Source organism: Trichomycterus rosablanca, chromosome 11 (assembly GCF_030014385.1).
Source record: "Trichomycterus rosablanca isolate fTriRos1 chromosome 11, fTriRos1.hap1, whole genome shotgun sequence".
NCBI lineage: Eukaryota > Metazoa > Chordata > Actinopteri > Siluriformes > Trichomycteridae > Trichomycterus > Trichomycterus rosablanca.
In genome coordinates, this window is record NC_085998.1 from 26364662 (window position 1) to 26390153 (window position 25492).

Here is a 25492-nt window from a genome sequence, read left to right on the forward strand (position 1 = left end):
AATGTTTGTCTTACTCTGCTTTCCGCCATCTTTCTTCTTTGAAAGAAAAAAAAAACACCTTTGCAGCTCCAGTTGAATTATGGGATAGATTATCGGACAGCAAGTGTGCTGTGTTTGCATACTCAAAAATGGCTGCCCATGCAGTATGTCATCTGGGTACTTTTCGCGTACTGTTTAATGAATGCTACATATTCTGACACACTAACCGCTCTTGCGCACTGCTTTCACGTACTGTTCAGTATGGAAGTATGCGATTTCGAACGCAGCCACTGTATACAGTATTTTTACTATGGTTATAAAAAAACACCTGATTCTGATTGACTGACTGACGTTTTCTTGCATTAAATACACATCTAATATAGATTCCAAATTTAATTATGCAATGCCATGTAGATGATATTTATATGGCAAGATTCAAACGGTGTGCCTTTTCTTTATGTAAGTAAAAAGTCCACACAAAAAAAAAATTAGCAGCAAGTTTTTACATAGAGTCCTCATCCTACCAAAACCAGATGCAAAACATACGCAGCCATGTTGCCAGGTTCCTGTCTTTTTGTTAAATTAAGAAACTTGTTTAATCACAGTGGGGGGTTTGATTTGGAGTTAGAACTTCTTCCAGATTAAGAAGCATGTTACACTAGATCAGATCAACTACTTAATAAAGCAGCCATGTAAGACATTCGCTTAAACATTCTTCTTTTAATCCTATCTTTGACATCAGCTCTGTATTTGTCTTAACTATTATTGTTACTTTCATTCAGTAAATTGGTCTACTCCTTCTTATAGATATATTTATTATTTTCTTAAACATTTTGTACTAAAAGACCATTTCTGTAACAGGCTAATTCCCATTGCATTTACCACCAGTGCATGCACAATACCTAACATGGTTGCGGAGGGCTGCAGACAGACACAGTCCTCCTCTGACATGTCTAAAGCTACTTCGTTTTACCTGCAGATAATCGTTTTAAATAACTAGAGTTATATTCGTTTTACCTACTGAGAGCTTTAACATGTTCAGAAGAAAATGCTATGCTCTCTGTATTCCTCTGCTCCAGTACCTCTACCAGACAGTAAGCGTCGCTTGTTGCACCAGCAAGGAGGTGATTTTTCATTCGGCCTTTTCTTTCTCATACACAGAAAGACTGAGAAGCAGTATGTGTGTGTGTGTGTTACCTGTGCTCTGCAGGTGATTGTTGGAAGCTGGATAACTGTCTTGTGGGGGGTTGGGGGAATGGTCACTAAAGCGTCGTACCTCACTGTCTGTACCGTTCACCATCTCTACAAACTGCCGACATCTGAAGAAGAAGAGATAGAAGTGTTACAGCTGTGTCTGTGTGTGTGTGCATGATATCTACTGCCCAGTCAGAATTTGAGATACCAAAATAAGAACATGACAATTTTGTTCTATCTGTTACATTTCATGACAGACAGTTTAAAGCCCTGCCAACCATGAAATGTCAGTCAGCTATTCCCATGATGTAGGTCACTTTTACTGACAAAGCTCTTACACTGTCTGTGCTGACATGGACAGTATGTGCCATTAAGTTAACTTTTTTTAACATTAAAGTGTTCAAAGGGGGGGTTGTCTCACTATTATCATGACCACATGCCAATTGACTTTAATTTAAGTTTTTTTTCCCCCATCAATGATATTAAATAATATGATTTTTTTAGGTCTTCTTATTTCATTTTATAATTTTTTAATTAATAAAAGCATAATTAATTCAAGCTTACTGCGATGCTAACTGCATTGTCCAGGAACAATTAGATTACAATCTTCCAAAAATGCCATATGTATCTGAGCAAAACTTGTGATTTCATTACTAGCCTCACATTTAACAGAAATAAAGAGGACAACAATCAAAATCACATTATACCAGCACAGGTTGGACTTGGTTTTCACTAGCATTGTGTTAAAACAAAAAAATCAGTGCCTAATATTTTTTGCAATAAGAGTAAATGTCAAAGGTATAAAACCTTTTTTAGTATAAAAAAAAGGATAGGCAGCATAACCAAGCTGAACTAGAACCTACAACAACAACAACCACCATATTAATATATAAATTTCATTTCATTTCATTTTCAGCATTTAGCAGACGCTTTTATCCAATGCGACTTACACAATAAGAACACGATGAGCAATTGAGGGTTAAGGGCCTTGCTCAGGGACCCAACAGTGGCAACTTGGTGGTGGCGGGGCTTGAACTGGCAACCTTCTGTTTACTAGTCCAGGACCTTAACCACTGAGCTATCACTGGCCCTAGGGTCTAAGGCATAGGCTGTTACCCCACTTTAGCATAATGGTACACCCTACTGCTAAAAAACAGCTCTGTAACATGATGCTAAAGTTTCACAATGAAATGTGGCCCTGGCCAGGTTAGATTCTTACATATACACACCAATCATAATTTAAAACGTTAAAAAGATTCACTTTATCACATGCAAACCCCACACATAAAGGACCTGGACGACTCCACCTGGGAATCAAACCCATAACAGTATGTAGTGTTGTTGAGTTTTAATGGCTGACCTTCACCTCCAAACATGCATTTGGTCACCGTGGCCAAATGTAGTTAGGGTATGAGTATTTAACCACTCTAATTATTTAATATACTTTCTGTGCAACCACAGAAAAGTCTTTAGAGTTTACAAAGAATGGTGTGGAAAAAAATATCCAGTACATGGCAGTTCTTCAGGAAAAAATGTTTTGTTAATGAAGGGTCAGAGCAAAATGGTCAGCCTGGTTGAAGCTGACATGAAGGGTATAATGATGCTCTTTCAACTCATAGTAAACAGAAAAGCATCTTAGAATGTAGAACACATCAAATCTTGAGGAGAATGGGCTACAACAGCAAAATACAACATCAGCTCCTGCTTGCCTGTTATGATGAATCACAATTTCTCAACATGCAGATGGTATAGTCAAAATCTGGCATGAATAGCACAAATTTATAAACCCAACCTGCTATGTGTCAACAGTTCAGGCTGGCATTGGTGGTGTTATTGTCAGTACAACATGCTCCTTGACTAATAATAAGAAAGTGAAGTGTACAGTCAGAATTCACTCAAGAGTTGCAGGATGTTCTGAAATAAGCATAAACAAGAGTTACACAGAAGATACTAAATGTATGTCCAATCCTAGAGCACACTCGAAAATCCTTTTCTAAAATAGAAGCACAAAAAAGCAGGTCTAACATGTTTATACAAATGTGAACAATAATAGGAGAAAAATAAACACTAAATTTAGTCAATAATTCATCAAGTCATGTTGCGAAATTAAAGGATTAAGAAACACCATACATATAGTAAAGCATAGAGGTGGGCGCATCATGATATGAGTCTGTTTTTCTGCAAACAGTACCGGGGCATATTAAAGAATAAATTAATTGAATATAATATAATATAATAAATATAATTAATATAATATAATATAATATAATATAATATATTATAATATAATATAATATAATATAATATAATATAATATAATATAATATAAGATAATATAAGATAATATAATATAATATCAACTTCACATCACAACCTAACAAAGCCAAAACAACACAAGAATGATTTCTAAAGGAAACAGTGAAAGCGATTGCATGTTCTTGCCAGGTAGTCAGACAACTTTTAAATTATTTTTAATGTATGTGAGTTTACTAAATAGACCCTAAAAACCAAGTCCTAGTGTTAGCTCTTAAAGCAATTTTGGTTTATATTTGCACGTACAAAGTCAAAAGATTTTGAAACTTAATCTGTTTTTTCTACTTCATTTATGGATTTTCTCCTGTTTTCTCCCAATTTAGCGTAGTTATTTGTCTTCCACTGCTGGGGATCCCTGATTGCAGTCGAGGTGGGTATATTGCTGCTCACGCCTCCTCTGACCCACACGCAGCCCTTGGCGGAACACTTTTTCACCTATGCACTCTGTACAAGTGCCTCTCTATCTGCCAATCAGGGTCCTTACACAGCGTTTGAAGACCCCACCCACATAGTTCGGTCATCCCGCCCTAGCAGAACCGTGTCTGCTGCAGGCACTGCCAATTATGCCTGCTACATGGCGACCGGTGGCAACAATGAGTTTCAAACCGGGAAGTTCAGAATCTCGACACTGGTGTGCTAGCGGAATATCCTGCTGCGCCATCTGGGCGCCTCAATCTTTGTGTCATTTCACCACAAGCCCTTCCCTAAAAAGGTTTTCTATTTGTCCATGGGATCTGCAACTGTCTATTTTTATGGACACAGAGAAGTAGCTGTAATCAATCATAAAGAAAAGTTCTCTTTATAAGAGACTTTGCTCAAATGCGTCAAGCATGCTGGTTGGCTTGTGTATATGTGTATATGTTTGGTTATGACAGTGCTAACACTCACTTCAACATAAAGAGTAAATTGGGATTGCATTCTAGGAGCCCGGGATACAGCTGGTGCGTGGCGTCAATGGCCTCTCCGACACGACCCTCCAACACGAGCTTCTGTATTCCTGCTCCCACACGTAAAACAAACACACATTTACCATCTGTGCAAAATCCTGTGTTGTGTACAGAGCAGAAGCCATGATCAACAAAACGGCATGTATTGAACAAATACAACAGGTAAAAATTGAAATAACAAAATAATGCCATAGGAGTGCACACCTAAAGTCACTTGTTTCCATGGAACTGGCAACAATGCATATCTGTCCATCAGATTTTAACACTATAATTACTTACAAGGTCTTTATCTCTTTCTAGCAAATGGTCACTATAGAGTAGCGTGCCAGTGTTGTGCTGAACACCAGTGTCCACATAAAAAAGACCAGATTCAGATTTTGAGTCCAAATTCAGCATAGCACAGAACAGACATGGACTATATGCTGTCCAGTCAAACACACATGCCTTGTGTCTAGAAAGCCACAGTGTTGTAGCTTGTGCAGGATGAGGCCTGGCATTTTCTTGTTAAAGTAACCATACACTTCCTGGGAAATGTCTTCACCTTGATTGCAGCACTTCTCTTTAAAATCACAATATATGCCTCTGATTCTATGGTAAGCAATCATGCAGTTGGTGATGATGCACCCACTTTTTCTGACAGATTCGCTAATAACAGGCAGGATGGTCCTTTTTGTTTTTGGCATGGAAATCTCGTTGTCTGTTTTTCCCCAAAACAAAGTGACAACATAGTATTTGACCATAGCACATATTTCCACTGTCCATCACTCCATCTGATGAGCTTGGTCCCAGAGAACTTCGAAGCATTTCAGCATAGAATTGATGTTAAGCTTTCTCTCTAGCATACTATACCTGCATTTGTTGATGCAGGAGCGGACTGTGTTTTTTCAGTACTGCTGAGCCATATTTAATCACAGGAGCATGACTACATATTCTGTCTAAGGTTTTGAAGGTCCCACACATTAAACAGTGTTTTATGGCCTTGCCCTACCCAAATTGAAATTACTTCAGATTTCCTGAATGTTTTTACAATATTATGTGCAGTAGATGGTGAAAGACCTAAATTATTTGCAATATTGCAATAAATCACAGATTCTTGTTTTTAGTGCATTTTACAGGAGGTTTTAAATGCATACAAATTTTTTGTTTTATATTAAAGAGGAAATTGCTTGTAGCAGTTGCTGTATAACTACAGTGATACCAAAGCAGCATTAATGTTAGCATTAGAGCATTTTATGTATTTACTAAACATGAGATTATTTGGGTGATAAACAGATTGTAAGTGTGTACAGCCTGTGTGTGTGTTAGTTCTCACTCTGTCTGTTCTTTATAGAGGTCTGGTCTTCCTGGATCATGGTCTCTGTGGCGCGAGAAAATGCCATGGCAGTGGCACAGTACCCATGATGCACCAGGTAGCTGGATACCATACTGAAGAAAACAGCATAGAACAGAAATGTGCAATGTGCAATATAGAAATGGCAGCATAAAAAACCCTAAAGGTTATCTGTCATATAACTGGCGTGTCCCCCATTGTACTTGTAACAGTCTAGATGTGGTGGGACTAATAAATGGCTTAAGAATTAATAATTCATTTATTAATAACTCATTTATTAATCTTTAGCTACTTTTTTTTCTATCCCCAGTACAGTTTTTACAGACGCAAAGCATATTCTGAATGCACACCAGTGAGCATTAGAGTAGTAAATTCACCTACTGGTATGTTTTTGTATAACCTAAGTACCCCCAAGGACACCCTTTCACAAATATTACTAACTCAACACTGACAGGAACCAACACTACCTGTTGTGCCACTGTTCCACCCAACTAAAATAATTATATTAATAATTTAATTAAGATGCTTATAGTAATGAGGATACTGGTTTTAATAATGGTTCAGTTCTACCTAAACTGGATAGATGGGACATTACCATACGAGACCCTGATGGCACAGACGACATGTAAACGTAAATTATAGGTGTAAATTTATTTTAAATCCCCTGTATTAACAGTTCCATCCTATATTTCAAAAGGGAAAATACAACCAGATCACATGTACTGTTGAGTCTGAAAAGCTGCTATATTTAGTGAATACAGTAGAGTGGATTTAAAAATATTATATTATATTCAGAAAATTAGTTTATTTTTACAGGTTACAGGTCTTTAAAGCAGCAATGTTTCAAGCAACTGTATCATTATTATTCGATTCTTTCATTTTTCATTTAATTTTCATCAACTGCTTTATCAAGATCAGAGTAGCGGCAGATCAGATTCCACCGGAAAACAATGGCAATGCAGGAATACCATGGACAGGGTGTCAATCCATTGCAGGCCTTAAGCCATCATCCCCCTCAGACACAGGCAATCATTTATGTGTACAGGCCCGGCCAGATGATAGCACCACTGAACCTCACTAAACCTATTTATTACAAAGGGGGTACAACGATAAGTGTGTTTTCTGTATGAAGACATGTTGTGAGTGTCTATGTAATATAAAAGAAGATTTCTAACTTCTGTAGCACTGTCTGCCACTCTCCAAGCCTCTCTCCAATGGGAAATCGAGCAATCATCCCATGGATCTTTGCCCTCCATTCACTCATGTAGTCCTCAATGTCAAACACAAACGGATGCTGGCCAAAGTTGGCATCTACGATCTCTCCAGGAGTCTGCAACCCTACTGTTGGATATAGGTTGGGCTGGAGAGACATAAAAATAAAAACAGGTATTTAAAAAGCCTAACCAGTAAGAAGGAGAGCCAAAGTCAGATAGGATTAGTTTTACAGGGTGACGTATGTAATCAAATTTCTACAGAATTTCTCTATTGCAAAACTCCAGACCAATTAAATGAATGCATGGAAAGGGTGAGTTACTGGCAGGCTGAACCTGAACATTTACATTTTTGGCATTTTGCAGATGCTTTTATTAACTAACTGTGTTTTATCCAGATAATGCAATGATACATGACATTGATAAGTGACTATAAATCTGACAAGAAAGAGAAGAGAAATTTCCTAAATCATTAAATGATGAATGCTTCTGAAGCAAAGGCTTAGTGGCCAAATCACAGAAGTGTCTTTCCACACAGAACTAAAATTATCAGACCAGTATGTTGGAACAGAACAAGTAATGTGGTCTGTAATTTACTAAGAAGAAAAGCAAGAAAAACTTTGTTTTAGCTGTAAATAAAATCAGAGGGAAGCATCTATAAACAAGAAAATACCCCAATTTCAAATTTAAAACTAAACACATCTGACACATCTGAATAATGCTACAGGTAGGTATTGTTTGCTTCTTAATCATTCCACTTTTTTGCTTTAGCTACTGAGTCACAACAAATGACACCTGCAACACATAAATCATTAGCTAAGGCATTTCATTTTTACAAATAAACTGAGCAAAGTCCAGGCAAACACATCACCCCCTTTTAAACCTGAACAACAGAAACATACCAAGTCATGGCAGCATGAAAATAACTGCGTTGGTATGTGTGTATTTGATTTAGAATTACTACGTCAAAGGTTCACTTACTGGGAGGTCTGTAAATGCCACACCTAAAAGAGAGAAAAATAGACATAATAAGTTGTCATAAAGCTTTTCAAGTTTACCTGGTTTAGTAAAAAATGTCAATGTATTTGCTATGACTCATGTACAAACAGGAAGGGTAAGGTTTTTCTTCATTACCTAAGCTGTGTCCATTTTTGGTGTAAAAGCATGTGTTGTTGATGAGGTTCACGCAGCAGCCAATCACGTCACCAGTCGTGAAGGTTGGCCCGTACGGTTGGCCTGTCCCTGAGGAGCAAAAGGAGTGCCCATCGTCACCATGGTATCCATAGGAGTGCTTGTCCCAGCCTAAAAAAAAACAAAGAAAAGTAATAATTAGGACTTTGAAAAATAAACAGACTTAGATGAATAGATGAAAAAACTGACATTGAACCACCTTGTAAAACAGTCAGGAAAAGAAAATAATCCAGCTCTAAATAAACCATTCTGTATGTATAAGTATCTAAACCGCATCTAGTTTGAAAAAGAAAAAGCTGTGTAAAGCAGCTGATCCTCAACCACTTTGTAAACCAAATCAAATAAAAGGAACTGGTACTAAAACAGCTTGTCAGGGCAAAAACAACTAATCCTGATCCAGCTTGAAATTTTGTTTGGGCAACTGAAGCTGATCATTAACCAGCTTGTAAAACAGACTAGTTAAAGCAGATGATCCTGACCCAGCTTGAAATTCAAATTGGGCAAATACAGCAGAATATTAACCAGCCTGGAAAACAGCATGGGATAAAGCAAGAGATCCTAAAGCCCCTTGTCAAATGCCCTGGACAAATACAGCCAATCAAAAAGCAACTTGATCTTGATTTTTTGTATTATTTTATTCGCTCATGGACCAGCTGGTAAAATACAGCTAGAGCTTGGAAAACAATCTAGAAGGGTAAGATGATATGGATTTTAAACCTGTAAAATCTTGACATGTAAGTTCACACTATTTCAGCCATTTAATAAAGCATAAAACTCAGAAATGGTCAGATCTCCCTGAATCCAAATGTAACATGTTTATGCCAGGAATCAGATTTGATGGTAGTGAGAGTAGTTTCCAGGAACTGACTAATTCAACAAATTTAAAGAGCGATGCTAAAAAGACCTATAGAAAAACGTGGGAGAAAAGGTAGAGACACAAATTTTGCAGTCACAATTACTAAAACAATTTGATTTCAGGCCTGTCACAAAAAAATTAAATTTTAATATCAATTAACTATCATACTAATAACTTTGACTGAGCTATGTGTGATTGGCTGTTGTTTAATAAATAGCGGATTTTAGCTGCCAGTAAGGCCAGGTGGGCCAAGACTGAAACTGTAACAATTTTTATCCAATAAATAATATATATTGGCTCCATATTGTCTTTTCTCATTCAGTATGTTTAGCAAACCCCCAAAATAACAGAAGTATTAACAATAGCAACGTACAGGTGCACAGCAGTAAAACACGCTAGCACACAAGAAAATCTTGAACTCATGAGAACGTTCCTTAAAACTGATGCAATTACGACCTCTGCTGGCTGATCGATGGTGCCTGCACAGAGACAGGGGATAATAGAGATTGGTGCGTGACTATGTGCACAAAACAGATTCCCATATGAACTCGTCTCACACAAGTGAAAAGATGGATCGGTACAGCACATATGTTAGAGGGGCATGCGACGGTTGCAACTCTCCTTTGTCAGGAGTGGACGTCTGCAATAGTAAAGATTAATTATGACCAGGTAATTAGATACGACTAGATTGGGAGAAAATTGGAGGGAATATGTTGCAGAAGCAGCACTCTCATAAACCAATTTCACTGTTTCCTTTTCGACACTCGCTTAAAATAGAAAACATTGTTTAATTACACTAAATCCTATCAAATTCATCCAAATCATTCTAATAAATCCTAGTCATGCCACCCATACAGAACAAAGCATTAGACAGGACTGGCACACAAACGTCCCTTAAGAAAAATGTGGCATATATTCCAAATGAATTTTTAGCATCCAGGTCACTAACTAAGAGCTTTCAGAGTCCTCCGTGGGTTATTATAATATCCACTAAGGAAAAAACAGATAATGGAAGATTTTCGTCTCTGCCTGTCTACTCAGGCTTTGGCTGGACATTTTAAAGCGTTTTCCCTGATGCTTTCTGGTGAGGTGTTTTGTGGACAGGGTCAGAGGTTTGATGAAGATGTTCAGGCAGTTTTAATATTAAGAGGAAATACCTAGACAAAAAAAGACTTAGATAGTTGAGAGATGCCACGGAAAGGGTGGGGTCTCATACCAAACCAGAAACAAACAGTACGATAGAAATCAAAAGAGATGAATCAGGAAATTCACTAGAAGCATTTTCATGGTAACAGCAAGCATGTTACAAGTGAAGCCAGACATACTTGCAGAGATTATTTTTATCTTTCATGCACAGTTGACATTAAATGTTTCCATACTCTTGTTAGAAAGGTGTTTGGTCTGCATGTCGAGTCAAAAATATGCACACAGCAAATATGATTTATAAATTGGTGGTGTGGAACGTTTCAAGGTCATTAAACCTGGTGGCATGTTCTTTTTTCTTGGTGTTTTTTTGTGCTCATATAAATAGGGCTAGTTTGACCAAAGTTAAAAGAACATGAAAGTCAAGTCAAGTCAACTTTATTTATATAGCGCTTTTTACAATAGACATTGTCTCAAAGCAACTTTACAAAATCCAGGACCAACAGATACAAAAACCCCTGTTGAGCAAGCCGAGGGCGACTGTGGCAAGGAAAAACTCCCTGAAAATTACAGGAAGAAACCTTGAGAGGAACCAGACTCAGCAGGGCCCATCCTTCTTGGGTGGTCTGGAGGATACTTTAAATAAATACACGATTTACACAAAGCATACAAACAGAATTAAATGATCTAAAAGTTATAACTGGTAATAAATAGATAAATAAATAATAATAGAGTTGTTATTCGCTCTAGTCTTCAATAAAGTCTGTAGTGAGTTCTTGTCATTCTTGGTGCAATTACTCCAGACCCGTCACATCCGGCAGGAGCAGCATAGTTGTCACGGCAGTCTCGACTTTAATCCTTAACCTCGGCGGGTAAACAGGTTTCCATCAGAATGCCTTTGGAGTAAAACAACAAAGAATGTAGTTAATAATGTACAATGCTAGTTGAGTAAAACAGTTTTACAGAGAGTTTTAGACTCCGGCAGCCCTAATTATTACAGCATAACTAAAAGGGAGAGCGAGCAGGTAACAAGGTCATGAAGGCTTTCACAGGACATCAGCGCCCACCTCTCCTACCCAAACCGGAGTGATCGGACAAGAGAGGCAGAACGACAGCAACCCAACATCCCTGATCACCACAAGTTTCTATGACAAGAACCCCCAAGCTCTGCACCTTTGTCTATACTTATCAAAAGCCTGAGAAAATAAATATGTTTTCAGTCTAGACTTAAACATTGAGACTGTGTCCGAATCCCGAATAGAGGCAGGAAGATTATTCCAAAGTTGTGGAGCTTTGTAAGAAAATGCTCTTCCACCAGCTGTGGTCTTTTTAATTTTAGGAACTATAAGTAACCCTGCATCTTGTGAACGAAGTGGACGCGCTGGGCTGTAGTGATTAATAAGTTCACTCAGATACTGTGCAGCCAGACCATGTAGCACTTTATAGGTTAGTAAAAGTATTTTGTAATCAATGCGGAATTTAACTGGCAGCCAGTGTAGAGATAATAGAACAGGACTAATATGAAATTTTTTTTTAGTTCTAGTTAGCACTCGAGCTGCTGCATTTTGAACTAAATGGAGTTTGTTTATGGATCTACCAGAGCATCCAGTTAGAAGAGTATTACAATAATCTAACCGAGAAGTTATAAATGCATGGATCAGTTTTTCGGCGTCATTAACAGATAGTATATTTCTTATTTTAGAGATATTACGCAAATGATAGAAAGCAACTCTAGTAATATTATTAATGTGTGTATCAAAGGAAAGATCTGAATCTAGTGTGACACCCAAGTTTTTTACATCTGGGCTGGGAGTAACAGAGAAAGTGTTTAGGTTTAGCACCAGGTTAGACAACTTGTCTCTTACAGCTTTAGAGTCAACAAGTAAAACCTCAGTTTTATCTGAATTAAGGAAAAGAAAATTACACGACATCCAGTTTTTTATGTCGTTTACACAATCTTCTATCTTACTGATTGTGTCAGTATCATTTGGTTTGGCTGATATATACAGCTGTGTGTCATCTGCATAGCAGTGAAATTTTATGCCATGTTTATGAATAATTTCACCTAGTGGAAGCATATAGAGTGTAAATAATAGTGGTCCCAGTACCGACCCCTGTGGAACACCACACTTTACTTTTGTAGTTTCCAAGCATTTATTATTTACATAAACAAATTGCGAGCGGTCAGTCAGATATGATTGAAACCAAGAGAGTGCGAGTCCTTTAACACCTACGGTATTTTCTAGCCTCTCCAGTAAAATGTTATGATCGACCGGATCAAATGCTGCGCTAAGATCTAATAGAACAAGAAAAGAGACACATCCATAATCAGAAGACATTAACAACTCGTTAACTACTCTAATTAATGCGGTTTCGGTACTATGGTTGGGTCTAAATCCTGATTGAAATTTTTCATGAATACAATTTTCATTCAAATAAGAACATAATTGTTTGGAAACGACTTTTTCTAATATTTTAGAGACAAAAGGAAGGTTTGAAATTGGCCTATAATTAGATAAAACATGTGGATCAAGATTAGGTTTTTTAATCAGGGATTTAATAACGGCACTTTTAAACAATTTAGGATTTTTTATTTTTCTCTATTAGGGACGAATAATATAAAGATTTAGCTTTTATAAGTGCATGTTTATACTCAGTTAGAGCATCTTTCCAAGCAATCTTATACACCGCCAGTGTAGTGTGACGCCACTTGCGTTCTAATTTCCGTGCTGCTTGTTTAAGTGCGCATGTGTGGTCATTGTACCAAGGAGCAAGTTTTTTCTCCCTAATCAGTTTAGTTTTGAGTGGGGCTACGTTATCTAAGGTTGTGCGCAGTACGGTCTCTAGGTGTTGAGTTGCCTGATCTAGTTCTTTAGGCTCTGATGCTGGTATATTTGGTAATTCTGGTAGGCAGTTTATGAACACTGCTGCAGTTGCAGATGTAATAGTGCGCTTACATTTAAAACGATGTGGTTGCTGTATATTATTGGACAGGGACACTTCATAAATTAGCAGGGAGTGATCAGAAATTAAGTCATTCTGTGGTACAATTTCCAGGTTGTCTATGTTTATACCATAAGTAAGTATTAAATCTAAGGTATGTTTACAGCAGTGAGTGGGTCCTGTTACATTTTGGGTAAAGCCTAGAGATTCTAAAATAGAATCAAACGCAATTTTGAGTGGATTACACTTATCCTCATAATGAATATTAAAGTCACCAACAATTAAAGCTTTTTTAGTTGATAAGACTAATTTAGAAAGAAAATCGGCAAATTCGTTAAGAAATTCTGAGTAAGGACCAGGAGGTCGATAAACAGTAACCAGCTTAAACATACTAGTTTTATCCGATGAACATTTATTGGTTATGTCAGAGATAAGAACTTCAAACGAGTTTGTTAGGGGAGATGATTTTACAGTAAGACCTTTATCATAAAAGTCTTTATCATAAATTGTGGCTATTCCTCCACCACGACCGCTAAATTATTTCATTTATAATTACTGTTTTGCATGCAAGTGACCTGATGTTTAGAAGTCCTAACTTTAGTTTAGCCTTACTATGGTTTTCATGATGCTCATTTAGATTCATTTTAATTAAGTTATTATGACATACTTTTTTATTTTGTTTGGCTTACACCTGCCACGGTAAACAGACACAGTCTCAATGGTTTGTGACCTAAGGATTCCAGGTGATGTCCGATGGCGACTCGCAGACAGTTGGTTAGGCCTGTTTGTCTGCTGCCTGGTCTTGGCTCTGGATAGTCATTTAACACTATCTGCCGCTACACTAACGCGGTGGTAAAGCCTGTCACCTATGCTGCAAGAAATGCGAGCAGCACCCTCCCACGTGGGGTGGACACCATCCCGCTTCAAAAGACCAGGCCTTCCCTCAAAGGTGGACCAGTTATCTACAAAATCAATGCAGTTTTCTGAGCACCATTTAGACATCCAGCGGTTCAGCGACAACAACCTGCTGTAGGTTTCGCCACTGGGTCGAATCGGTAAGGGGCCAGAGCACACTACTGCCTCAGACATCGACCTAGCTAACTCACACACCTCTTTAACATTACTCTTAGTAACCTCAGACTGCCGTAAACGAACATCATTAGTGCCGACGTGGATAACAATCTTCGAAAATCTACGATTAGCATTAGCCGGCACTTTCAGATTTGCTCTGATGTCAGGCGCCCTGGCCCCCGGAATACAAGTGACTATGGTTGCTGGTGTCTCTATGGGGGTTGCAATACGCACGTGTCGGAGCTGAGAATCTCCTATAACCAGAGCACTTACATTAACAGGCTTCTCAGCGGGTGGCTCACTGAGTGGGGAAAACCTGTTGGACACGTGCAAATGAGATGGTCGGTGCTTTGCCCTACGACTATGTCGCCGAGACGTCACCCAGTCGCCCCGCTGTGAGGACTCTAATGCCGGAGTCTGGGGTTCTACACCTGAACTGCTGGCATTCGGGACTGCTACAGCTGTATCTAAACACTCACTAGTAGTAGTCTGTTCTAACGCCCGAATGCGCCCTTCTAACACTGAGATCTTCTCCGTCAGACTAACAACTAATCTGCACTTATCACATATAAAGTTATCACTAAACACGGAGAAGGAATAACTGAACATGTTGCACTCGGAACAGGGATATAAAGCTCCTGCAGGGGCCATTATAACAAAGAAAGGTACTTAGCTTTAGAGGATGAGTTGAAGTTGATGTTTATGTTGGTTTCACCGGCGCTTCTGCTGGTAAGCACAGAAAAACGGCTTTAATTCCGGACGAAACAGGCGATGATGAGCTGGAATATAAAAACCAACAACCAAACAACACAAACGCGCTTCGTTCGGATAAAACGGCTGTAATTCTAAAGGAAAACGGTGTTTATGCGCTGGTGTACAAAATAAATAAACAGAACGCGGTTCCTACAGACAGAAAACGGTTTTAACTCCCCACAAAAACAAAGGTGTTTAAGCGCTGAACTACAAAAACAAACAAACACAAACACGCTTCGTTCGGATAAAACGGCTGTAATTCTAAAGGAAAACGGTGTTTATGCGCTGGTGTACAAAATAAATAAACAGAACGCGCTTCCTGCGAACAGAAAACGGTTTTAACTCCCCACAAAAACAAAGGTGTTTAAGCGCTGAACTACAAAAACAAACAAACACAAACGCGCTTCGTGCGGACAGAAAGCGGTTTTAATTCTGGATGAATAAAATGTTTATGCGCTGAATTACAAAACAAACTAAAACCGGCTTCGTTCGGATGCCGGTAGCAGAAGTTTTCACAAGCACGTGAAACGTGATTTCTTGCTATAAAATTCCAAGAACTTTGTTTGAATTGTCAGAGCTTTGCTATACACCTTGTGCTTGTTTTTACCTTCTTTAGCAACAACCATTGAGCTCCTAGTGTAATCTTTACAACTTGTATAATTCTAGGAGGATGTGCAGAAATTCCTCAGTTTTCTTTTCATGTGAAAATTTCTTTCAATGATTTTGCTTTCTGTCTCTGAGGTTCATGCATCTGTACACTCATTTTTACCTGAGCAAGAGCCAGTTTAGACCTTGAGTCTTTAATCTTAAAACACCTTACATTTTTATTAACATTTTTCTCCCAATCTGATTGTAGCCAATTCCCATATCCTCTGCCAATTCTTGCGGCTAGCACCACCCCCAGTGTTAGTCAAGGAGAGCTGATACTATCACTCGCCCCCTCTGACCCAGAATGGTGGAGTAGTCTCACAGAGAGTCATGATAAGCACTCAGCAAATCGTCCATCACTGCTGCAAACCTAAATCAGACACCAGATGGGCGCAAATGTACAGTGGCAATGAAACCCTTTATGTTCAGATGCCCGGCCAGGTCAAATTCCACCTGGCATTCAAACTTGAGCTCAAGACCTCAGCAGTGCAGGCCGAGCGCACTGAAACATTGCACCACCTCATATCCCCAAACACCTGACCTTTGGAAATGTTGCTAAACCAGAGATTAGTTTGTATTGTAAATCTGTACTGTATTAATCAATGTTTTGATTAAACAAATTAAGTCTATTATTATTTTGTAAGCGAGAGTGCATTTTATCCAATTGAATTAAAGAGTTTACAAGCACACTGTTAAATTTTGTCACAGGAGTGAGTGAGAAAAGAGAGCAGAATTCACTGGATCTGGCAATTATGGTAAGTCACCCAGGCCCTGACGCAGTAAAGCATCCACACACCATCTTATTCGACTTATTAGTCCAAAGAGCATTATTAAAAACATGAGGTTCAGAAGTCAGTTGGTGTATAAACACATTTTTCTTTTCGGAATACAATGATGGATGAAAATTTCGCTTGTGTTCATTGTTTACATTTAGTTTGAGTAGTGCTGGGTGGTATGATGGTACATTCGGTATACATTCGGATGTTGATTCCTTGTACGGTATGGATGGATTACATATAGATTTTTGATATACCGCCATACTAGGGTTGGGCGGTATTGCCGATTTTCATACCGTCATACCGTCTTCAGGAAATAAATTCATACGCATAAGTATAAATGCATGTGTATCAATTACACTTTAACACAAACATTAACACAACATTTTGGCATTGTAATCTCTCTCTGCCCACACAAAACAGAATAATAGCAGGCTAAACACTTAAATATATTTCAAAAAATAACTGCTTAGTTTATAGTTACAGATATTTCTTAAAAGTGTATGAACGTGTACGATTAGTTATGCCTGTAATCCAGAATTAAGTTCTATACCGTAACAAAAAATATGAATGTAAATGTTCATGTTGCGATGACGGTGATGTAAAATAATGTTAAAATAATTCAAAGTCCAAACATTTGAGTGGTTAATGAGAACACTACTTTAAATGTTACACAAGCTCAGTGCAAAACAACTCGAGCACAGAAACGGTACAAATCCGATCTATTCCCTACACACTCGCTCCCTACGCCCTATAGTGCACTTAACATTCTTAAAGGGCCAGACAATATATTTTATAATTCACATTACACGACAGGTGAGACATTCCTGTTTTCTTAATATAGCGCTTTTATTTAGGAAAAAATAGTTCTTACATAGGCAGGAAAATCTATGGCAGACAAGAGTCAGAACAGCAAATTGGGCGTAACGTTATTATTACTGTTTGCTCCTTTTTCTCAACACTTGTGCTCGATTTACACTGAAGATATATTTAGTAAATAAGTACATGTCCGCGCATGCACGCCCTTGTGTTAATTTCCAGTTGAACTGATAAAAAATGTTGATTTTGAAAAATTAAAAGACGAGCCGTTTTCCAGTTTCTGCTTGTTAGCTCACAGCTAACGCTAGCCAGTGTGGCTTTTCACTCGTCTCTCTGTGTTATCACCTTACACCAGTGAGCACCCCACAGCCAATCAGCGAGCTCCAACCGCCTACCACTCCCACCCCTCCCTTACTGTGGATGCGCGCATGTCCTAAAGTCTCAGTTTTCAAGGTAAACCTGAAGCAGAAATTTGGTGCTTCACCTTTAAAAAATACCGTCACTATTTTTTAATATCGTCACCATTTTTAAATACCGCGGTATACCGTAATACCGTCATACCGCCCAACCCTACGCCATACCGTAGCATAGTTAATACAACAACTGTAAGCTTCAATAGGCAGCAAATCATATAATATTGTTCGCCGCTAAAAGCGCTATGGAGCCTATACCGCCCAGAGCCAAGTTTGAGAATGTACAAATTTGCAAAACATTAAAAACATGACACTGGAAATTCTGTAAAAGGTCTGATCTAGGGGTGCTTGGGTGGCGCAGCAGTCTAACATGCCAGCACACCAGTTCAAACCTCTGCAGAGCCACCTGACACCTGGCCGGGTGTCCACACTAACACAATTGGCTATGTTTGAGAAAGAGAAGGTTGGACAGGGTCTCTTACTGCTGCCTCTGTAATATGCAATTTCCAGGACTGGTCTGGGTGCCTGTGCGAGGTGGGAGGTAGCACGATACAGCTCTGTGTGCGAACTTAACAATGGCAGGTAATCAGAAGCGGCCACAGATTAGACACATGTCGGAGAGGGCATGTGGTGATCCGGCTCTCCTCGATCAGATTGGAGTTTGTGCAAGCAGCAGCTGATTCACATTCAGGAACTGAAAATTACTGGATTGGGGAATAAAGGGAGAAAATCTTGGGAAAAAATGTCTGATCTAAAATTAGTTGTGCTATTACATAAATGACCAGGATATAGATAGATTATGCAGCTGATGCTAAACAATAATTATAAGAAATCAGGACGACACACAAACATACAAAGCTTTTTAATTACTCAGTCCAAACTCCAGTCCACCTGTTCACCACATATCAGGAGTCATGTTTACCCAAGCGACCCCACCAAAAGCACAGTCCTTCATCTACCATCTCCCACACATACACACACACCTCCATTAATGACTTACCTGGCAGTCTGTTCATGTTGACCCCCTGGGCAGACAGTCCAATTCCCATGTACCTGTAGAAAATAGAGAAAGACAAAGAGACAATGTTGAGTAACCAGGTATAAATCTAATGAATAACAAACCTACAATGTCACATAAACAAACTGCAGCACCAAACAACAATACAGACTAAATGTTGCAATTAAGCTGTCCAGAATAATCAGATAACCATCTCATCAACATGCTCTTAAGTGGTCCAATAATGAGACCACTATGGGACAGTAAGCAGATTTCTTTACATAGCTTAGCTACCTGTTAGTGAACATTTCAGTACTCTTCAAATCACATAATTTTTAATCAGTTAAACTTTTATGTCGTAGCAATAAATGTTACATTACCCCAATGCACTATACAGACCCACAGTCAGCTCCAGAATAAAAAGCCATAAATTACACATTTTAGTATTTTGTTTACAGCACTGACCCTTTTTTGAAAGGCCAGGATTACAGTAGCTGGTAAAAACCCAAACATGGCGTTTGGGTGGTGCAGCGATATAACACACTAGCACACCACTATAAAGTGTTTGAACTCAAAAGTTCAATTTTCAGCAGAGCCACCATCTGGCCAGGCGTCCACACAAACACGACTGGCTGTATTTGAGGGAGGGAAGGTTGTACGTAGTCTGTTCATGCTACCTCTGTAATATGCGATGACTCATCCGGGTGCCTGCACAAGTGGGGGTGGGAGTCACATAGAGCTTAGTGTGGCTTTCCGTACACGATACGGCTCAGTGTGGAAACCCAACACTGGCAGAAGATAAGAAGCACCCGCAGATTGAGTGTTGTGCAAGCGGCAGCGGTATCACAATCAAGAATAGGAAATGACTAGATTGGAGGGGGTTAAGGGGGGTGCATGAACAAAATAGCACTGAGCCTTTTCTTGAAAGGTCGGGATTAAGTCTTAATAAGCTGACAAAAATGATGTACTTTTAAATCATTTTTCACTTAAATGTTGTGGATGTCACGCATACGCAAAATGTGTTGCTTTTAAACACATGTTCAAGGCTATAGAAAACCTAAGAGCTTTTCTGCATAGTAATGCATCTCCATGCCATGACGCATAAAGATTTGTATCTCAAAATAAAGACTAAGTACTAAACTTTTCCTGACGTTACTGAGAAGGTTGGGTGCTGTCCTTGCCCCCCTAGTGGAGATCTCTTTAAATCTTTCAGATGCAGAGAAGGAACAAATGCCATCGCTGCTCTAAACATGCACGCACTGTCAATTCAAGAGCAAAGAATCTGATCCCAATCCTCTATATAAAGATTTCTCAGACACCTATGTATTCTCTTGGGGAAGCTTTTCTTCCTGATGGAAGATTTAACCTCAACCCAGTTACAGCTTCATCAAAGGAAGACAGATTTTTATTTAAACTCTCCTGGTAATTTTCCAGGGGTCTCATGGAGTCCATGCTGCCATGTATTCTGACACAGTTTACAAGGCTACTAGGATTAAAAACAGCCCAGAAACATTCCAGAATATAGAATTGCATGAACATGAACAGACCAACAAGAAAAACATAAAACTTTTCTTAAACAGTTGCCAGTTGTTATTTCAATTAGGCACAGACTGACCACTGAGAGATCTGGTGACCTTAGCATGCATGCCCAGCACACGACAGAGGAGTCATTCTTAAATGTACACGCCTAGGCCTCGCATTTTATTAAATAAGTTGCTGTTGCTGAAATACTGGCTACATCTTGATTAGCATATTTAGCTGTAATTACTTGCTAGTCACTGACTTTGTTTACAATAATTATGTTAATTGCTCAATTAATCATGCCTGCCAAATGGCACCCAGCCAACCGGTGGCAACATCAAGTTTCAAACCAAGGAGTTCAGAATCTCGGCGCTGGTGTGCTAGCGGAATATCCTGCTGCGCCACCTGGGCACAGACTATAATGTCTGAATGAAGGTGCAGCTTTGACACTTCATTACTAGCAATGACACTTTAAGGTCACTACAACAGCATGTGACTACAACAGCATGGCTTCTCAGAGTGCATGTGCTTGACTGGCCTGACTGCAGTCCCAATCAGTCTTCTATTAAAAATGAATGGTGCATGACGCAGAGGATAATCAACCAACGACAACCATGGAATGTTAAACTGCTGAAGTCCTGTATCAAGCAAATATGAGCAAAAATTAATTTACAGAAGTGCAACAGTAATGAAACGTATAATTAACAGGGCAGGGTTAGTAACACAGTAGTAAAAATGGATATGTCTTAGCTTTTTTAAGTGTGTAGAAGGTATTAAATTCAAAATTTGTCAGTTCAGTGAAGTTTCACAAAAATAAACAAATCATACGTTGTTTTTATTGCATTTAGAATATCCCAACTTTTCCCATAAATGGTGTTTGTATGTACTTGTGTGGATTACAGTTTGTACTGATGATTACTGTTGCTATATTGCTTAGTAATATCATTACATCTGCTAAATGATTACTTTTCCTTCAGTATAATGGGATTCTTTAGAATGTAAAACTAGAAAAAATAACAAATTTGGTATTTAATATAGTCACATTAAGCAATACATACTTATCTCATTATATTTCAACCACTGACCTATAGATAAACCCTAAAATAACATCTAATATAGAATTGTTACCCAAAGTGTCCTTAAACATTCCTGTAGCATTCCAACGTTCCTGTTCATTTTGACACGTTAGTCCCTCTACAAAGACTATATTGAACAACTGCAGCCTTAGCATACTTACCCATCCCTGCCTTTGCTGACTATTTTCACCTCAAAGTAGTAGATGCCACAAGCCGCTGGGATCGGGTGGGTAGCTCGGACAGATGCTGCATCTTTGTGGTTCTTGCCGTGTCCTGGAAAGTGCAAAAAATCTTCAATGAGTCACAAAGTAATTACTTCAACAACAAAACAAAAAAAAATCAAAGCTGACTGCCTTTCTCAAATTGTGGGATGTCTCTTGGAATGCTGAAACAACATTTGTCATGGACAGTGCAGATACTGTTCAGTGGAATTTTGTGTTTTTATCTGGTAGCACAGCCATTTCTGGAATGTGACTTGCATTCAAAAATAGCATACAATGCTTTATTTTGCAATAACAGCTACTACAAAATACAACCCCAAATCAGAAAAAGTTGGGACAGCATGGAAAATGCAAATAAAATAAAAACAGAGTTTCTTACATTTACTTTGACTTTTATTTGATTGCAGACAGGATGAACCTGATATACAGTGTATCACAAAAGTGAGTACACCCCTCACATTTCTGCAGATATTTAAGTATATCTTTTCATGGGACAACACTGACAAAATGACACTTTGACACAATGAAAAGTAGTCTGTGTGCAGCTTATATAACAGTGTAAATTTATTCTTCCCTCAAAATAACTCAATATACAGCCATTAATGTCTAAACCACCGGCAACAAAAGTGAGTACACCCCTAAGAAACTACACCCCTAAATGTCCAAATTGAGCACTGCTTGTCATTTTCCCTCCAAAATGTCATGTGATTTGTTAGTGTTACTAGGTCTCAGGTGTGCATAGGGAGCAGGTGTGTTCAATTTAGTAGTACAGCTCTCACACTCTCTCATACTGGTCACTGAAAGTTCCAACATGGCACCTCATGGCAAAGAACTCTCTGAGGATCTTAAAAGACGAATTGTTGCGCTACATGAAGATGGCCAAGGCTACAAGAAGATTGCCAACACCCTGAAACTGAGCTGCAGCACAGTGGCCAAGATCATCCAGCGTTTTAAAAGAGCAGGGTCCACTCAGAACAGACCTCGCGTTGGTCGTCCAAAGAAGCTGAGTGCACGTGCTCAGCATCACATCCAACTGCTGTCTTTGAAAGATAGGCGCAGGAGTGCTGTCAGCATTGCTGCAGAGATTGAAAAGGTGGGGGGTCAGCCTGTCAGTGCTCAGACCATACGCCGCACACTACATCAAATTGGTCTGCATGGCTGTCACCCCAGAAGGAAGCCTCTTCTGAAGTCTCTACACAAGAAAGCCTGCAAACAGTTTGCTGAAGACATGTCAACAAAGGACATGGATTACTGGAACCATGTCCTATGGTCTGATGAGACCAAGATTAATTTGTTTGGTTCAGATGGTCTCAAGCATGTGTGGCGGCAATCAGGTGAGGAGTACAAAGATAAGTGTGTCATGCCTACAGTCAAGCATGGTGGTGGGAATGCCATGGTCTGGGGCTGCATGAGTGCAGCAGGTGTTGGGGAGTTACATTTCATTGAGGGACACATGAACTCCAATATGTACTGTGAAATACTGAAGCAGAGCATGATCCCCTCCCTCCGGAAACTGGGTCGCAGGGCAGTGTTCCAGCATGATAATGACCCCAAACACACCTCTAAGACGACCACTGCTTTATTGAAGAGGCTGAGGGTAAAGGTGATGGACTGGCCAAGCATGTCTCCAGACCTAAACCCAATAGAACATCTTTGGGGCATCCTCAAGCGGAAGGTGGAGGAGCGCAAAGTCTCGAATATCCGCCAGCTCCGTGATGTCGTCATGGAGGAGTGGAAAAGCATTCCAGTGGCAACCTGTGAAGCTCTGGTAAACTCCATGCCCAGGAGAGTTAAGGCAGTTCTGGGAAATAATGGTGGCCACACAAAATATTGACACTTCAGGAACTTTCACTAAGGGGTGTACTCACTTTTGTTGCCGGTGGTTTAGACATTAATGGCTGTATATTGAGTTATTTTGAGGGAAGAATAAATGTACACTGTTATATAAGCTGCACACAGACTACTTTTCATTGTGTCAAAGTGTCATTTTGTCAGTGTTGTCCCATGAAAAGATATACTTAAATATCTGCAGAAATGTGAGGGGTGTACTCACTTTTGTGATACACTGTATTTCATGTTTTATCTGCTCAACTTCATTTCATTTATTAATAAACATCCATTCCTGCATTTCAGACCTGCAACACATTCCAAAAAAGTTGGGACAGTAAAGCATTTACCACTTTGCAATGTTGCCATTCCTTTTCACCACACTTAAAAGAGGTTTTGGCACCGAGGATTCCAAGTGATTTAGTGTTTCAGGTTTTATTTTGTCTCATTCTTCCTGCAAACACGTCTTAAGATGTGTAACAGTACGGGGTCGTCATTGTCACATATTTTGTTTCAAAATTCTCCACACATTCTCTACTGGGGACAGGTCAGGACTGCAGGCAGGCCAGTCCAGTACCCATACACTCTCCTTCCGCAGCCATGCCTTTGTAATGTGTGCAGCATGTGGTTTTGCATTGTCTTGTTGAAAAATGCATGGACGTCCCTAGAAAAGACGTCTTGAAGGCAGCATAAAGTAAAGATGGTCCTTTTCTTCTTTGGTCCAGAGCACACGGCGTCCATTTTTTTTCAAAAAAGACCTGGAATGGTGATTCATCTGACCTCAATACATGTTTCCACTGTGTGATGGTCCATCCTAGATGCCTCCGAGCCCAGAGAAGTCGATGCCGCTTCTGAACATGGTTAACATAAGGCTTGTTTTTTGTTGTAGTTTTGAGTGGCATTTGTGCATGTAACTCCATATTGTAGCCAAAGTAATCCCTTGCCCATGTGGTTATATCAGCTATTGTTGAGTGGCGGTTCTTGATGCAGTGCTGTCTGAGGGATCAAAGATCACAGGCGTTCAGCTTAAGCTGGCGCCCTTGGCCTTTACGCACTGAAATTCCTTCCGATTCCTTGAATTGTTTAATGATATTATGCACTGTAGAGGGAGAAATATGCAAATCCCCTCCAATCTTTCTTTGAGGTTCATTGTTTTTAAATATTTTAATCATTTTCTCACACATTTGTTGACAATCCTCTGGCCATCTTTGCTCATCAAAGACTCAGCCTTTCCTGGATGCTGCTTTTGTACCAAACCATGATTACAATCACCTGTTGATATCACCTGTTTGGAATCAAATCATAATTTAAATTTTTTTTACCTCATTACTAGCCCTAAATTGCCCCCGTCCCAACTTTTTTTGGAATGTGTTGCAGGCCTGAAATGCAGGAATAGAGGTATATTGACAAATGAAATGAAGTTGAGCAGACAAAACATGAAATATCTTGGGTTCAGACAGTCTGCAATCAAATAAAAGTCAAAGTAAATGTAAGGAACACCCCTTTTATTTTATTTGCATTTTCCATACTGTCACAACTTTTTCTGATTTATGGTTGTATGTTTGTAAGAATAAAGGTAAATAATGAGCCAATCAGTTTTGCATTATATATCATTATGCTTATTGCATGCAAATCTGATCAAAACATACATGGTTTTGTATAGATATCATTGACCTTTTTTATCAATTATTATACACTTTTCTTTTTGTTTTCTGTTTTTTTTTATTGAATAAACAAAACTGAAATCTATGATTTACAAAAGTAATTAAACCCTTTCTTCAATATCGTAGTTCCCTCCTTATCCACGGTTTAAATTCATCATGGTCATAAACCTTTTAAAAGATTTAAACTGTGCACCCTTCTGGGTAGAATGTTGAAATTATCTCATGTCATCCTGCTCAGGAAGTAAATCCTCTTTTTGCCTAGCATATCCACGCTTTACATGCTACCTGCAGTTAGTCCCATAATAACCATCTCAAAGCCAAAAAAAAAAAAAAAATCCTTCGATTAAGTAAGTCTTTCGATTAAGTAAAAATTAAGGTTCTCAACTTGAACAAAAAAGTCCTTAATTGTTGAAACACCATATGTTATTATAGTTCACCATAAATTATTATAGTTCTCTTTTAATATTAGTTATTGATGTCAATTTCAGACATTTCTGGGTTGGAATCTAGTCACGTATACCACTCCTACTCTACTTAGTTTTCTCGCATACGTCTCTGTAAGCTTTGCGACTAAATTTGGGCAGTTTTTCCCCCATTCT

At 38.9% G+C, this 25492-nt stretch overlaps 1 protein-coding gene across 1 annotated transcript in view; it reads right to left on the reverse strand.

Annotated features, from left to right (window-relative positions):
* Positions 1-25492, reverse strand: part of ranbp10 (RAN binding protein 10) — a 72259-nt gene that overhangs the window by 20011 nt on the left and 26756 nt on the right. Inside the window, exons 2-9 of the mRNA XM_063004113.1 lie at positions 21343-21454; positions 18588-18640; positions 8109-8276; positions 7956-7978; positions 6939-7123; positions 5746-5858; positions 4375-4483; positions 1177-1298 (exon numbers count right to left, since the gene is read on the reverse strand). Coding sequence (XP_062860183.1) covers positions 1177-1298; positions 4375-4483; positions 5746-5858; positions 6939-7123; positions 7956-7978; positions 8109-8276; positions 18588-18640; positions 21343-21454 — 885 coding nt within the window. The remainder of the gene's footprint in view (positions 1-1176; positions 1299-4374; positions 4484-5745; positions 5859-6938; positions 7124-7955; positions 7979-8108; positions 8277-18587; positions 18641-21342; positions 21455-25492) is intronic.